Here is a 17,612-nt window from a genome sequence, read left to right on the forward strand (position 1 = left end):
CTCTCCTAATGATTTCAGTACACCTTATGAAGAAGAGATAGGAAAATGTTTCCTGTTCTTGTCTTTTCAAAGTGAATTCTGTCTTTAAATTGAGTTTCTGCATCCATTATTGCTTTCTGGATGTAAATCATACCAATCCAGAGGAAGGTTTTAAACCAAATAGTGACTGAATATTTGAAGATTCTCACCCTGTGTGTATCTTCCTCCTAGTTGCAAAGGCTGCAACACCCAATACTGTCTGCTAATAAATAGCTTTTGGCAAACCCTGCTACTCAGTGCTGCTGCTGAAAGGATTCGCTGCTCTTTGCACCAACTCAACTGCTTTACTGTTAGGATAAAGAAAGTAGAAGACGGGGAGATGGGAGGTGTTGCATTCAAGACTAGTAACTTGAATTGAAATACAGAGCCTTAGTAACAAGCTTTGCACTGGCTTGGACTTCTCTGTCATGTAGAAAGGATTTGATTTGGTGTACCAGATGGTCAACTCTTGTTCTTTGAGTTGCAGTTCTAAGCCCCAGAGCTTGTCCAGTGTTGGGCTTGGTATGAAAAGGGGATGGCGTGTTTGGTAACACCTCTAGTTATTAAAAAATGTGAATGGGAACCTGGAAGAGGTTTTCAGTGAACGTTCCAGGAAGATGATGATGCTTCTTGGTTTGGGACAACTTATTTACTTATATTTGAATTTGTTTTCTAATTGCCCTCTGTTTCCTTTTCCTCAGAGTTCAAGGGCAATTGTAGGATGTCATGTTACCTTTGTAATATTAAAAGTATTGATGAATAGTGCTGTGGCTTGCCTTGGCTTGACTTGTGGGAACTGGAGAAACTCTTAAGCCTCACTGGTTAATGCAAGGTATATGGCTGAGGCACTGTATGACAGAGTACAGGTCACTGCAGTGGCTGCCAGTCAGGAGGGACAGGAGTGAACTGGAACCAAGGCTGAGCCTAGTACGGACTGTGTCCAGAGGGTGCAGGAAGTTCCCTGTTCTTGTAACCAAAGTGAGGGGATTTCAAGGAAGTAAAATAGCACCTTTGGAAAGGAGCTATGTACACACTTGCATGTGTGTGCATGTGCATTCACACATGCATGAAGTAAGAAAAGCTCTTCCATGCTGCGCTGTAACATAAACCTGCCAATACAGTAATATACAAATGCTGTTTATATAACATGATTTGGCCTCAGTATAAGATTTCTGAATTAGCACATAATAGTGCTCCTGGTTTGAGTTCCCACTGCTCCAGTGCTGAGGAAAGATTAGGAGAGATTTGTACAACTTTGTCTGTTGATGCACCCGCCATGGGTCATTTGGTTAGACTGAACTCTAAATAGTTTAAATAGCTCTCCAATGAACAGACTTAAAGAGTAATGAGGAACAGTTATGGCTGCATATACAATTGTTTGTTCTGTTTTAAATTAGAAATAATTTTTAGATTAGGATTCTTCCCTTGTGTTTGTGTAGGGCTCAGCACAGTGGTGAAGGCTTCGGGTGCTGTCACAGTAGAAGGGATTTTGTCCAGCTAGGAGATACCTTGAGCAGTGAAGACATACAAATACATACTTTCTCCTCTCCTTTATTTTACCATTAATGCAAACCTGGCCTGTGAATTTTGGTATATAGGTAGTCCTGGAGTACATGTGTTCAAAACTGAATGCTGTGTGCTCATCCTTACACCTCTGTTCTGAGGTGAGATCTGAAGTGTGTGTTTTCCACAATGGGGACTTTCTGTACTTGTGGAGATATTACTCTGCTTATTACTGTTGGCCAAGTGTGACTGCTAAGTCAGGAGCCTGTGCTCCTTCAGAAGTTGGGGGAAAGAGTGGGTGCCTTCAGAAAGGGGTGTTAGAGCCCCTGAGGTAGGCAGAAAGTCACCACGTATCCTGGGTGCTAACAATGTCACTCTCCCCACCAAGTATCTGGGGAAGCTAGGCTTCTACCACCACCTCTTCAGCTGCAGATGTGCTTTTTGGACAGAGAGAACAGGCTCTTTGTCACTGTTCCTCAGGTTTATCCATTAAGCTGCCTCTGTGATGGGACTCCCTGCACTCTGCTCCCCTTCCTCGCATGCCTGTGTCCTGGTTGGGAGAGAGCAGCTCAACTCTGTTCTTGCTTCCTAGCCTACTTGGAAGAAAGGAAAAAAAAAAATGTGGTATTCACGATGGCTTTTTATTATTTTCATTCCCTTTCAATTACTGTTGTTAATGCCGTGGCTTCTCTTTCCTTGCCTGTTTGTAATTGTTCTTCCATGACACTTGAGCTTCATGCAGAGTGCAGGTTTGTTGCCTGGGGCAGCACCTCTCCCAGCTTCCTGCAGGCCTTCCCCTTTCCAAATCCTTTCCAGAGTGCCTGACATGCTTCCAGAAAGGCTATAATAAATGTATATATAAATATATATAATGAAATCACTTGTCTTTCTGACTGGTGACACAAACAAGAGCCTTATTTCTTCATGAAAGATGTCATGTCTTTTTTAATACATTGCTTTCAAAGAGCTCACAGGCTTACTTTAGATTAGATTAATTCCAACAAAATCACATACACAGACACGCATGCATTATATAATATCTACATGCATGTCTATGTACACATACATACTCTCTGAGACATCGACAGGAGTTGTCTGATTATATGTTCTGATTGGATTTGAAAATTGACATTGCAGTGCATGTGTGTTTTTTCTTTAAACAAATTGCATCTCTTGAATAGTTCATCAGAGCTTCTTGAAGTGTTTACATATGCACTCTTTGTCTGGAGATGCCTTGTTATAAATACTCCCTTCATTTTACAAGCATTTGTTTGGAAATATGTTGAGCAGCCATGCTTGGTTTATTTCCAAATGTCTTAACTTTGGGACCTTGGATTGGCTTATAGCCTGAAGTTCGTATCTCTCCTTTTCATGCAAAAAACCATATTTGAACAACTTGTGGAACACAAGGACTGTACTGTAAAATGGCAGGTGTCCTCCGTGAAATGCCCACGGCTAAACACAGTAAGTCTTACAAGGAGCTGCGGTGGGGCAATGTACTATATGAATACAGTTAAAAGAACAACAACAAAAAATTATATGCTGCTACTTGGTATAAATTGCATAGTGTTAAAACCTATTTTGATGTAACTGGTGCCTTTTGAGACACCTGGTAAGGAGCTGTGTCATACTTCCAGTTACTTTTCTCAGCTCTTGTTTTTTTCTCTCTTGCCCTTTCCAAGTCAGTGCAGGTGTTACGGTGGTGGTTCTTTGTAAGGACCCTCCTGCTAAGTCTATAGAGTATTTTTTCTTCTCTTGGAAGAACTTAAATAGCTTTCATTAGTCATGAACTTAAGGAAAAGCAGCTAGGGAAAAAACAGTAGGCAAGTGTCATGATGGCCCTTTCATTTTGATTTTTTTTTTTTTGTGATACTTGTGAAAGAACTTTGTATTAGCTCTAGGACTAGTAAAATATGAAAACTAACGTGATAAGTTTCAAATGTTGGTTTCATTTGTTTGCTTTTAAATCTGAAAAGATACTGGAAACATTTTGAACAGCTATAATCTTGATCACCAAAAGAAGCTTCTCAATCTCTGGTTGCTTCTGTTTTATTTTGCCTCATTCCTTCCACAGCTATAGGAAATGTGCCATGTCCTGTGGCTTAGAGGATTAAGGTAATCTTATTTCAGGGTTGGTTTGTGGTGTAATGATACGAGGGTTTCTATCGTGGGACCCAGGAGAATTGACACTTTAGCCCTCCAACATCTTTTTTGCCTGCTACTCCAAGCTGAATATTTTGGGCTGGACTTAATTACTTTAATTTAATAATAAGTTGTCATACTGCATAAACACAATAGCAGGACCCCATTGTACTGGATGCTGCACAAACACAGAATAGTAAATACGCCTACCTTCTGTAAGTGACTGTCTGCAAAGACTAAAAGAGTTTGAAGGCAAGCAGAATGAGCGGTGGTGTAGCAGCAACTGTCATGTTAATTTTATTTTTATTTGTTTTTCTTCTGATAGGATGTTTACCAGAGCATTGTGTCATTTCCAAAATCCTTATTCTAGCTTTTGGGCATACTCCCTTTGTTAGTTCTTCAAATACCCCTTGAAAATGTTATAGAAAAACCCTCTGGTCAAAGTTGTTTCTTACCTGTAATTCTGCATTCCTAAATTAGTTAGTTATTTTTTTTTTTATATTGATGTGAATTTAACTTAGTGAGTCCTACATTTCATCACCTATCCATATTCTTTTTCTGTCTGCCCCAACTTTATGTACTACAGGGTGTCTCTTCTGCATACTTTTTCCGTTAATAAGTCTGGTATTAAGAAAGAAAAAGGAAGCACTCTGACAGTGTATAGTGGGAATGCACAGTCAGTGCAAAGCAGGGCTGGAGCATCTGACCAAAATAATGGATGACATTAAGGGCTGGAGTGCTACCAGAACTGAAAATAAATTCAGGAGCACAAAGGGTAGAAATGCTGCAAGCAAGGACTAAAAGCCATTGAAGTCCCACACTCACAACTTCCTCTGCTGAAATCAACAAAGGAAGGGAATGACTTTACCACAAGGATAACTTTTCCACCACTGCATGTTGTCAAGAACGGTGTGTGCAGCTCTTATCAAAATCATGTCCCAGTATGATCTTTCTTGATACAGAGATGGGCTACTACACTGATAAAGAGAACGAAGAGCCTGTTTTGCAAGAGAAGACTAAAAGAATGTGGTTTGTTTAGCCCAGGAGTCCAAGCTGCAAGCATCCTGTAGGATGAAGGGGCCTCTTTCTCTGTAGATAACAGCAGAGCTGCTGCAGTTAAAAAACAATCGAAAGTAAAGGCAGAGGGAATAAACTGACCCTGCATAATTTAGGCTGAAAGTAAGAAGGAGGTTTATCACCATCAAAGCAGTATAGCTTTGGAGCAGCTTTATAAAAAGGAGCAGTAGGGGCAGAAAACTCTTAACTAGCCATGGGGTAGATCCCCGTTAGTTTCTGAATGGGTTACATGGTTTATGAATGGAGTAAGTGATCCTGTGGCAAACAAATGGGCACTCAGTAGGTTTCCTGCTTTTTTGATAAACTAAAACTGAAGAGCGCTTGTGATTCTCAGGATAGCTTCTTAATTATGTAGCTAGAATATTTTAATCAGGTTTATAGTTAGGCATGGGAATTTGTGGGCAAAATTTAGCTCCTGGTGTTAGCAACCTGAAAACAGGCAAAACAAAAGTAGAGTAGAAAATTATATGAAGCATCCAACTAGAGAATAATTACAGGTAGAGAATATTACAAAATAAGTTTCTCTGTTCTGTGGGGCTGCAGTAATCCTGACAGAGCATATTGTACACATCATTTCCTGAATTTCTTAGGTTTTGCACGTTTTAAAATCATGAATGAAAATTTCTACAATGGTGGGCTATCACAGAGAGGTTCGTAATCAATTCTGGATCATCTCTTCTGGCATGAGCTTTAGTTTTTTCCCTTCCGCAGGGAACCTGTATCTGTTTCCTGCATCTGTTGCCCATCCTTCTTTGTGAATGGAAAGCAAGTAATTAATTTTTGTTGTTAGCAATTAATTACATTTGCCAAATCTTGGAGGACCTATTGTCTCCTTCAGACACAATGTTCTTGGGAAAATGTCTTACTTATTGTAACCTCTTGTGCAATCTTCGCTTGGATGATAAATACATCTTGGCAACGAGGATCTTTCTGAATGAAAAATGTTGCTGGACAACCCTGTAGTGCAGCAAGAACGCAAGCCTCTGCCAATGCCGGTGGACTACAGCCAGGCGGGAGGGTAAAATGGGGAAAGCCTTTCACATTGTCTGCAGAGCACAGAGTGAGATGAAGTCTGTATATGCACACGTCCAAGTATCTGTTTACCATCAAACAAGGATTTTCCCTGTTGAGCATCTGAGCACAAAGGTGGCCTTCCTTCTAGCAAAATCTTGAAATCTCCTGGAAAGCAGCCTTCTACGAACGCGAGGCTGGGGAAATAACGGAGAGCATGTTGATGGTGCAGCTGTTTGGTTTGGGTAGCCCATTGTAGGAACTAGGTGGGACACCCCCCCCTCCGCCCATTTTTCTCTATGAACCCACAGATTTGGGATCCTGCAGAGTTGCCTCAATCTGCTTCATGGTTCATGGCCTAACTTTGGTTTTCCATTAGATCTGTCCAGAACCACAGCTGACCACTGAAACCTCATTTTAATATTGTGGCTGTAACATTAATTACAAAGTTATTAGAGTTAATTGTAAAAGCACATTTTCCTCTTGTAGCTTTTTACCTTTACTTTTTCTGGTTTATTTTTTCCTGAACAGCTAGTGATGTTGAGAAGCAAAAAGGTGCATAAAAGCCCTGCATGGAGAGATGTTTGAATATTCCGAAGGGAATACACAGAATGAAAAGAATGACTTGGGGCTGGGACGGCTCTGTTCCTTTGTGGTTTATGTGCACGCTGCCAGTGGCTTGTGTTTCTCCTTGCAGCCTGACAGCTGGCTGTGGGTTTAGCAGAACACAGCCAGCGGCCAGGTTTCTCAAACCATACTGTGGCTGACAGCGTTTGGCCTGGTGAAAAGGAAACGATCCGAAGCGGAGGGCCTGATGCAGTGTGCCTTGCAGCTAATGGAAATCTTTGTTGACCTCAGTGGGAGCTGGATTTGATCCTGTGCCTACTTGAATGTTCTGGCATTGGATACAGCTCCAAGCGGACTTTTTTTTCATGTCTCATTTCTGATCTTTTTTCCCTTCTCTTGCTAAAAGGTACTTACCTTAGAGTGGCCTAAAATCAAGACGCTCTATCAGTGTCAGTGTAGCTGTGCACTTTTATCCTCACTCAGTGTCTGTCCTCTTGTTTCCTCAGCCCTTCTACTGTCTACATTATCAGTCTGCAAGATTTTGGCATTGATTTCTCTCCTTCTTCCTGAGCCTTTCTGCGGCTTCTCACAAACATCCTCCATCTCATTTAAGCCTCTGCTCTCCAGCAAGTGTAATTACTGACACTGCTTAATCCATCTTCTGCCCTCCTTCCCATCCTTGAAAACAAGCCTTACATTGATTTCCAGCAAAAGCAGCCCAGGCTCTGGCCCCTGCCACCAGCTTCCCCTTCAGCAGGCTACAGGAGGTCAGCCCTTTGCTGCCTCCTCCCAGCCATGCTCCCTCAGGCAGCAGAGCTCATCGCTGCGTTGCATATAGGAAGGAGAGGGCCACCATGCCCCATTAGCCAGCGGCTGATGCAGAGCACACCCTCCGTGAGCCTCAGCCATGCATCACCTTGTCCCCTGTCCCTAATGAAAAGGTGCTGGAATGAATGGAGCCCTCTTCAGGTGGCTGCCAGAGAGGAGAGCTGTGAGCATGGAGGATGGCGATAGGAAGAACAAAGCAGAGGAGGCCAAAGACCAGCTATAACAGTGCTGGAGCTTCTTGTTGCCCTCCAGTCTCCTGGAGCATCGCATGCCCCCAGAGGGGTTTGTCTCCTGGGTGAAGAATTATATGTAATCTGCCTCTGAGAAAAACCCTTTCCTTTTTTATGTGGAATGTTTATTTTTTTGTTGGTCGCTCTCCATTTACTTGGAAATGATGTGAGGCTTTTGTGAACCAGCATCAGAAACTGGGGCTATTTATGTCTCATGATAGCTATGGGGGAAAGGGCCAAAGCTATGGGATGGTGTACAGGGGAATCACAGGTGTTGTTTTGAACCACAAAAAACTTACTTCATTTTTTCCAGCAGTAATGTAATGCTAAGCAAACGGGGTATGTAATGAGGAAACCCTTTGGAGGGTGGGAGCTGACCTAGCGAAAGATGAGAGGTGGTGAGCTGGAGCACAGGGCTGCTGCTGCACTGGGGGCTTGTGGGGCCGAGATTGCCAGCAACACATCTGCTGGTCCCAAGCTCTTGCTGGCCCTCTTAGGTTATCGTACAGTCCACAGTGAAAGGTATTGGGCTTTCCCCCTCCCATTATTCCCACTAAAGTTCAAATATGAATCCTCTAACATATCTACTGAAGGTAGAATATGCAGCTTCAAATAGACCAGTGTAATTTTTACTCTGTTTTTCAGACATAGGCAATGGCAAAAGGGGAGAAAGTAGTGCCACAGTATGGAGGGGGAGGGGAAGGATTGTTTTCAGACATGATATCACTATGCTGGTAATAAAAAACTAACTTATTTAGCCCCTTTGAATTGTATGCAGCCAACACAGCTAAGAGAGGGAGAAATGGATTATATGGTCTGTTTTATTAATCATTAAGATAATTGTTTACCAGGCATTTATTCTCTTGGTTCTCCATTTCAGACAAAACCAAAAAACACCCAAAATCCAAGCCAGCCCAAGTGTGTGTATGGAGCACATTTGATTTAGGAAACTTTAAGACTTGTGATCTAAGGCTAGATCCAGCTGGTGTAAATGGGCAGAGTGTGCTAGCAGCCCTGTGGAACGGGGCTGTAAAGCCCAGAGTCCCTGGATGATGAGAATGCTGAGTACTAGGATGCGAATTTGCTAATACTTCAGAAATGTATCCAGAAGAAGAAAAAAGAAAGAAGGAGATGAAAAAAACATTGTGGGAAATTCTTTCCTTCATACATAATAGTTTTCTGTTGATTTAAAATTGCCCTTAGTAATGTGTTGATGCCAGTGAAATATTTCAGCTATAGGAAATGTGAAACCAACTACTGCCTTTCTATGAATTATGAGTCATAAATTGTATGAAAAATATTAAAACTTGCTATAGCTATTCCCCAAGCAGAATCTCTGAGTAATGGAGAAAATGCTGCCATTTTGGGGGAGTAGAAGGGGACTGAGCTAAGCAAAGCAAAATGCCAAGTGCCAGCGTGTGGCTCTGTGCTAAGTGTGAACTGGTGTCATCTGAGATGATCCTCCCTTGCTAAGTAAACAATTAGCAAGTATGTTACATGTACTTGCAGTTCAGTCAGCAAAGTTGCTCTTTGCTCCGGATGATATGGGAAGGGGGGTATACGTGTTGGGGCTACCTGACTGCTAGCCAGTGCGCAGAACTGACCCATGGGAGAGCGGTGCGCTTGTGCCAACCCAGCCATCACATCTGCAGTCAGTAAGCCAAGCCAAGAAGGCACAAACTCCATCTGATTCAGCGCTCAGTAGGCAGGTTGCAGTGACAGAATTCCCCTAAAAATGGCAGTAAAGTGGCAAGATAATAGGATACTGACATTTGCAGGCAAGTCCTTGATGGTGACGTTCATTTCATCGAACTTTAGCCATCTAAGAGCTAGGCATCCAGTTCAAATTAGTCCTCTAATCTGTCACCAAAGGTCAGTTTATCTTCTGTTATATCTATTTTATGAATTGCCTTTTGGAGGTGATGATAGAAAGGTTCTCAGCAACAACTTTTGACTAGGTATCTAACTTTTTGATGGGTGAAGTTCGGTGAGTTGAATTCAACATTAAAGCTCTGTATTTCAATTTCTCCATCATTTCAGAAAAGACCATGCAGCCTTGTGAGGATTTGAATTTTGTTTTGCAACCAGAGGCTAGAGTTGTTGAAAGGTATTCTGTATACCTGAGCTATAAGTAAAAGTATAAACAAGCTACAGGAGAGTGTGACTTGCTGGTGGTAGAGCAGGGGATGCTAACCGTGGCTGTGTTACAGTAGTTTAATTAGAGCATTCATACTTGCCCCAGTTTTAGTTTCAGGCTGTGTGTCTGGCACCCATATTAACTTCTCAGTGATGGATATGTGCCCAATAAAATACAGCTAAAAAGACTAACAATGTGACACAAAGTTAGGTGTGGCTAGTCATTTTCCAAACACATAGTGAGTGATGTCCCAGCTGTACTGAAAACAGCAGTCTTTCTTCCCCATTGACTCTAGTCAGCAGAAATCAGTCCCTGCCTAATTAGTTTCTTGTGGCATCTGTGAAAGGGTAAAGCTTTTACTGTGTCCAGGTGTGACTAAGAGACATGCTCTCAAATACCAAAAGCTAAATATTTTATTCTATTTCATCCTATGACAAACTATTTTGCCTTTTCCAAACCTGATTCAAAAATTTATTTTAAGGAATCTTAAAGTACACATTTCAATTTGATGCTTCTTTAGTTGCCAGGGGTAGGTTGTGGTTTTTGTTATTTTCTTTTAATTTTTAAGTTGTATAAGATGTTTTAAAAATATGAGTCCATTTGGCTTCTAGCAGCTGTGATCTGGTGTGAATTATAAAATGTTTCTATAAATGTAAGAACACTTACTGCTTTCTAGCCTGCAGCACAGTGCTTGGGGGGTTTGTCTCAATGTGATTCAATTATTGTTTGCTATATACAGGAGATGGCTGTCCGAGCACTGAAGCAGACAGGTAGCAGAAGTATTGAAGCGGCTCTGGAGTATATCAGTAAGATGAGCTACTTGGATCCTAGAAATGAACAGATAGTACGTGTAATTAAGCAGACCTCACCAGGTAAGCATGAACTCTTTGTTTTTTTTAATTGTGTTCTTCTTTCTTGCAATAAGCTAGTTTTAGAGTCGTTGCTGGTGAGAAGTAGTGGATTGGCAGTATTCTATAGTAAGTAGTCTTGTAGGAGACAGTGAAGTGAACATGGCCCTGCAAGGTGAGCTGGGCTGGAAGCTGAATACAACTCGCCTGCTTCGCAAGAGTTGTCCATGTGCACATTCGTAGTCCACCGTTTTAAACAGAAAGCTGTTTATCCTTTGGTGCAAGTCAGCTCAATCATCTCAAGTTTACCGTGAGGTAAAACCTTGTGCGTAGGTAATTGCTATGGAGTTGTGAGATAGCTCACCTCCCAGGAATTATGTTAAGATCTTTGTAAGTACACTGCAGAAATAGCTTGACCAAGATAGCAGAAGCTTTTCCACTCATCCCTGCTAGTCTGCTTCAGCTCTGTTTCATGTAAATTAGCAAATTGGAGGATTTGGGCCCTGTGTATGCCTCATCAGCAAACATCAGACCACAGCTGACAAAAGGCCTTGCAAGAGTTGTTTCCATTCAGATATTAGGACTTACAGCACTGCAGAATGCTTTTGAACTGTGAACCAGAGAACACTCTGATTTGGATAGAGTTTGTTACTTTTATCTTCTTTCAGTTTCAAAAATTGGCCAAGCAGACAAATCACTGTCCTCTGACTGGCTGAACATGTCCCAATCACACAGTAGCATTAACATGCTGCAGACGGGTTAGTGGATGAAGGGTTGAGCAAATTGGAGAGCTGTTGTCGGGAGCCTGTTTCCTTGGTCAAGGAACTTCTCTTGTGACAGTGGCAACTTTTAGACTTAAAACGTCTTGTCTGTGTTGGACTAGGTGACACTAACAAATCCTTTCAGTCGATCTGATTACAGTAGTATAGATCTCTAAGTGTGGTCATAAATGGAGTTTACTGAGTGCAAGTGATTTCCAGGTGACAAATTTCTCTTCTTGGCCACCTCAGCAGCACCTTCCTTCTTGCCTCTTGATCAAACTGAATGTCTGTGTTGGGAAGGGTGTTAAATTTGGCATAGTTGATAGAGAGGCATGTCCAGAGATGAGGGAAAGCTGAGGAAGGGAAAGGCCATTCAGTTTACAAAGAGAAATCCCTGGACAGGAAGGAGGTCTTCAGTAAAGCCACTTCTTTCCTGGAGGACCCTGAGCGTAGCCACATACAGGGAAGATGGAAATGGGGAAGGAGCTCATTTTCCAGGTGGTCATTCTCAGGACTGAAGCTTCACATGTGGTGGGAAAGAGTGATGGTTCTGTGTAAGGAGCAGCTCAGCTGCCCTTTCTATCAGTCTTAGACTTCCTGTTCTATTATTTGGGGAAATTCTGGAAAACCCTAAGAAGACATTTCCAAGAGTGTTACCCTGAGGGATGACCACCTGACAGACAAAGTAGTACTGGCCAGTTTGCTATTTGGAGAGCTCTGTCCTAATACATGCACAAATGTGGCCTCAACTGGGCCTTAAGGAGAATTTAAAATAACTTTGACAGAATTACTGAACTGTATTTTGCTTTATATTATAATGACTTTATTCCTTAAAGTGAAAGAACACACCCAGTCCTAAAGAGCATACATTTCCGCTGAAAGAGTTGAAAAATATTTCTAGGCTAACATTTTAGTTACTCAGTTGTCTTTCATTTGCATTTGTTTTTGCTTTCTTAACTTTCCAATGCATGCAGCTGTTTTGAATACTTAACCTTTTGAACTGAAGATCCACCTTTGCTTTTAGGATACACAGAATGCAAAACTTCTATGTCATGCAATTGATGTTTGCCTGCCTGAGGTGCCACAAAATCAGACTGATTTGTTTGGTATGGTATTGTTTGTGCTAGGATAGCACAGGTCTCCTCTAGTTCATTAGGAAGCATGTAATGCTACTTGGGAACTTTTCATTTGCAGTTTGAGAATTTAAATCTTCTGGGTTTGAATTCCATATATTAGTGTATGGAAATAGATTTTCAAATTATTCATTTTTGTCCTGCACTAACTTCAGTAGTAAAGCTAACGAGTTTCAGCATACTGGCAAGACTCAAATAAAACTTAGCAGATATTACTGTGCGACAGAGAGTTACGTATAAAAACAGATGATCCCATGAGTACAGCTGATTAATCTTAAGAATACGTTCTCATCCAAAACCTTCACAGGCAAGAGATAGTCATAACAGTTACCATGTTGGATAGGAATGTGTGAAAAAAAAAATCATCTGCAACTACCACGTTTTGTATCTTCACAAATCCAAATATTCCTCCGTCAGACCAGACCAGACTTATGGGTATACAAATCTAGGAGGTGTACATCATATCTCTCTTGACATCAGCAAGATTCCTTGCACAGCTGAAGTATGTGTCCCAAAAGAGGACAATTACTGCTGCTACTTTCCTTCATGGCCTCTGATAGGGAAAAACAAAGTCAGTTTGCCCCTGAGGCTCAGCATGAATCCTACTGACAGATGACAAATGTGTCTTATGGCTGCCTCCCACCCCCAGGCCAGAGTAGCCACTTAGGATGCTTTGGATTGCCACAATCTCATCAGTGCACCTCACTGTGTCCCGACAGATGAGCTATCAGAGAGTGCTGTTATAAGTACAACTTCAGTAAGCATGGCCTCATGTTATCATAGGAAAAAGAGCTGACAATTATAGATTTCACTTTAAAGAACACTGATTATTGGTCCAACTTGATTCCATTTCAAAACATTGCATTGTTTATGAAAGTGCCATTTAGTGTGGGGGCAGCCTCTTCAGTGTGCAGAGGTGGTGCATAGACCTGTCTTAATAACATGCACGTCTTTGTGTCTCTCTATATAGCAGGGCTTGTGTGTCAAGGTGAGGAGTCAACAGCTATGCTCAGGTGTGCTATATTTGGCCCAGCTGGGACATGCTGTAATGCAAATAATCGGAAAAGCTTGCAGTCCAGTGTTCAAGCCTGTTAGCTCAATACAACTATTCTTGCAGACCTTGTGAAGTCAAGATTTTAAAAGGAAATTGTTTATGCATGAATTGGCCAAGTCCTGTGATTTGCGAAAGCTAAAGAACCAGAAGGGGAACAAAAAAATAGCAACAGCTTGGTCTCCCCTTGTCTTTTTATCACAGCCAGTGCTTTATACACCTGCAATTTGTCCTCAGATCAAAGAACTGATGAAAAGTGCCATTAACACATGTAGTGCAGGAATGCTGCTATCTTGTCTCTGCACATTCTTCAAGCTAAGATTAACATGTTGACACCCTGAAAGATTTGCCTTCAAAACAGATGGAAGATGAATAATATGAGGGGATACTCTGTGTCCAACACATTGGAAAGAGCACAGAACAAACTATATGATGCCTTTGTTGTAAATGAAGGAGAGGGAAACAAGGATTTTTGAGGAGAACGATGGAACAGAGACATGTAAACATCCCCAGAGTGAGCAGTGAGCTCACTGTACAGAATATGTGGACAATGTGATGACCTAGTAGCTTATAGTAATGTTGGCTTTAAGTTGTATTGACAGTCCTTCCGGGAGCTTTTTTTCTCCCGTTGGTGCTCTACTTAACCCCCTGCTCTGTAGCTTCCTCCTGTCTGTGAGTAATGACTGGTAATACTGGTCCAGCTTTAAAAAACAGGCTGTAGTGTAATCCGATGATTTCATAGTTAAGGAATTTGTGCTTCTATTTTCATGATTTGATAGGACTCCCTGATGATTCCTGGCATGAGCAGTGTTGTGGGCCAGTAGCTTGTTATCAGTAGTAATACTTGGCACCTATAACTTTAAATGTTCAAAGTGCTTATTTTAGGTTCTGGAAGGTGTTTTTATAACACACACTCCCTACACAGTGTGCATGCGTGTGTGTGTATGTCTGTATGTATAGATGGATGAGTAATGCAAAGTAATTGGTTCACCTGAATTGTTTCCTAACATTCTTCTGTGTTCTTTTTATAAAGGAAAGGGTATTGTGCCAAATAATGTAACCCGCAGGCCAAGCTTTGAAGGATCAAACGAATCTTTTCCGTCCTACCATCAGATCAGTAATGCAGCCTATGAAGGGACAGGCTTTGGAGCAGAAGGTGCAAATATGCTTACTGAAGTTCCAAGGCCATACATGGACTATTTAATCTCTACTTCACAGTCTACAGCTATGAATGCTCCTGTACAGCGACCCTCTGGAGTAGGCACTCACAGCACAACAGCAAGCCATCAGCAGAAAACATACCCTGCAAATATTGAGTCTTCTGTGATTAGTTATCCAGTGGCTAATCACAGCAGTCAAGCCTTGCAGCTGCAGGCATCCCATGGCTCCAACAGCCAACACTACAGTAGGCAGCACATGATGGTGCAGGGGGAACCTATGGGGTATGGTGTTCAGCGGAGTCCATCCTTCCAAAACAAGATGCAGCAGGAGGGAGGATACACCAGTCTCCCAAATAAAGGGGCAGTTGTTCAGAATAATTCTGGTCATGCATTTCAGCAGGCACCAGCAAGCCTGTATATATCACATTCTCATCACAAACAGGCAAGTCCTTCTTCTCATCAAATGCATGTGATATCCAGAGGTCCAGCCTTCACTAATGATTTTTCAGACAGTCCACCACAAAATCTATTAACTCCATCTAGAAATAGCCTAAACATGGACCTCTATGACATGAATAATTCTCAAGTTCAGCAGTGGCAGGCAGCAACGCCGTCACGCAGAGATTCTTTACAAAATCCAGGAATAGAAACATCTCCACGGCAACATGTATCCTTCAGACCAGATGCCACAGTGCCAAGCAGAACAAACTCCTTTAACAACCACCAGCAACAGCCACAAGTGACAGTGTCTATAAGACAGGTTCCTCCAGGAAAACCTGATCCTTCAATTACATCTCCAAATACGATCACAGCAGTCACATCTGCTCATATTCTCCAGCCAGTGAAGAGCATGCGAGTGATGAGACCTGAGCCTCAGACTGCAGTGGGACCTTCCCACCCTGGTTGGTTACCTGCCCAGGCACCGGCTGTGGATGGCTTGGAGATCATTGAGCAGCATGTGCCACCTGTTGGAGCAGCTAACGCCTATCAACTAGATGTGGATTACGGTAACCAGGAACTGCGGTGTCCACCACCACCGTATCCCAAGCATTTGCTACTTCCTGGTAGCTCTGAGCAGTTTGATATCAACTGCTTATGTATGGGCGTAGAGCAGACCCTTCGCGTAGTCCCCAATTCAACGTGCAATAAGGCTGAGGAGAACAGTGAGCGAAATGATAAAAGCAGCAAGAATACTAAAGCTGAAAAACCAAGCAAAGATAAAAAACAGATTCAGACGTCTCCAGTGCCTGTGCGAAAAAATGGCAAAGATGAGGAAAAGCGAGAATCCCGAATAAAGAGCTACTCACCTTTTGCCTTCAAGTTCTACATGGAGCAACATGTAGAAAATGTTATAAAGACCTATCAGCAGAAAATTAACAGAAGATTACAACTGGAGCAAGAAATGGCTAAAGTAATTCTCCTTGTTTTGTTATAATAAAAGCTAATGGGATCAATTTGATTATTACTATTTTTAATTGGTCAAAAAATTTATAAAGGCAGACTCCACTGGAAGTAGTAGGTATCCAGCACCTCCCTATATCAGACTATTTTCACTTAGAAGCATGGATGCAGGTCTGGGAGGCTGTCTGAAAAACATGAGATGTGAAATTGTATATCTTCATACCAGAAAAGTAAAATGAAGCAAAACCCCCCCCATAGTAGGAAAGTATTAGGTTTGCTTAGGCAAGAACTCAGAAGCCAGGCTTGAGGCTGAGATAACTCTGGCAATACTTTGGCAGCTCTTGCAAAACTCTAAAGGTTTTCCCTTTGCTCCACTTCTTCCTCCCTGTTCCATGATAGCCACCTCATTCACCAAAGCCATGGTTGAACTTGGCAGTATATCCACTGTGCCATATTTTCAGATGAATATGTAATATTTGACTGGAAGTTGTTTGTTGAACACATGTAAGTAATAATATCGTGCAAGTAATCATATCTTGGCCAGCTGGAACTGATCTTGGGACCCTTGCTGGAACTTGCTCTAGAAGCAGGTCTCAGGGAGGTGCACTTTGAGTGAGAGAGCTTCTTTCATGCCTAATTGTAGCTCTCAAACCTAAGCTGATTCACTGATAGGGCTGCTTAAAATAAAGCTGCCAAGTTCTGATGGTTGTTCTGGCAGTTTTGTTTTTAATTTTTAAGTGTGGAAGAGCTTATTTTCCCAGGCATGACTAGAATATGACTAGTCTACTTTTGTATTTGAGGATAAACTCCGAGGAAAGCTATTATTAACGCATAATGGATAATAATTAACTACCCAATCTTCCCTAGCACAGTCAATTTCCAGACTCAATTAATTTGATGCTCACATTGCTCCAGAAAACTCAGTCGTTTGTTTGTAGAGGTTAAATTAAATGAATATGCTTCTAAATTCTCTTGAAAGGTTGGCATTGTAGTGACAGTTAATAGTTTGTCCTTGCTGCAAGTACAGATTGTGTTGCATTGCTTGGATTTAGTCAATATTTTCCTGCGATTGAGATAGGGAATGATCTCTAGAGAAGTAAAACAGCAGCTAATTGCGTTAGTTCTTCTCTTCTGACTCCTCAGCTTTCCCTCACTTCATAACTCAGAGATAATTCAGCTATAAACAAAAACAACTCCTTCCCCTAGCAACCTCATCACTGGCTGGAATAATACACTCAGGAGATTTTGGCTATCTGAATATCACATTATTCTAGAATTAACCAAGAATGCAACACACTAATTATTTTACCTTAAAACAATAAACACTTCCTTTATTATGAATTGATGTGCTTGACCTAATTTTAAAAACATTATTACTTGTTTTGATTTGGCTGTTGGCTTCAGTCTGAAAATTCATCCTACCTGTTCTGCAAGTTTCTGCAGACCTCCTCCATCCTGTATTCATACAGATTTCATTTTTACACCGTGGGGATCTCACTGCATAGTCTGGCTGCCCATATTCATCTTTAAAGACCTAGACTACAGGCGTGAAATTAAATCGATATAAGGAGCAGCCCTGTGGGCATATGCCTGGATCTCTAGCCTGCCCATCAGTCAGCTTCAACTCCCTCCACTCTCCTCCCCATTGCCCCTTTTCACCAGGCACTTATCTTCCTCTCAATGTGGTTCAGTTGACCCCAGTTAAGTCAGGATTTTGGAAATGGGGTACGCAGAAAGAAATGGGC

The 17,612-nt window shown here is 41.8% G+C and overlaps 1 protein-coding gene across 2 annotated transcripts in view; it reads left to right on the forward strand.

Annotated features, from left to right (window-relative positions):
• The window catches only part of LATS2 (large tumor suppressor kinase 2), a 51,274-nt gene that overhangs the window by 26,644 nt on the left and 7,018 nt on the right, over positions 1–17,612 (forward strand). For both annotated transcript variants that reach the window (XM_069808172.1, XM_069808173.1), the window contains 2 exons: positions 10,253–10,385; positions 14,340–15,877. In XM_069808172.1, the coding sequence (XP_069664273.1) occupies positions 10,253–10,385; positions 14,340–15,877 (1,671 nt within the window). The remainder of the gene's footprint in view (positions 1–10,252; positions 10,386–14,339; positions 15,878–17,612) is intronic.

This window comes from Haliaeetus albicilla, chromosome 20 (assembly GCF_947461875.1).
Source record: "Haliaeetus albicilla chromosome 20, bHalAlb1.1, whole genome shotgun sequence".
In the NCBI taxonomy this organism is placed as follows: Eukaryota; Metazoa; Chordata; class Aves; order Accipitriformes; family Accipitridae; genus Haliaeetus; species Haliaeetus albicilla.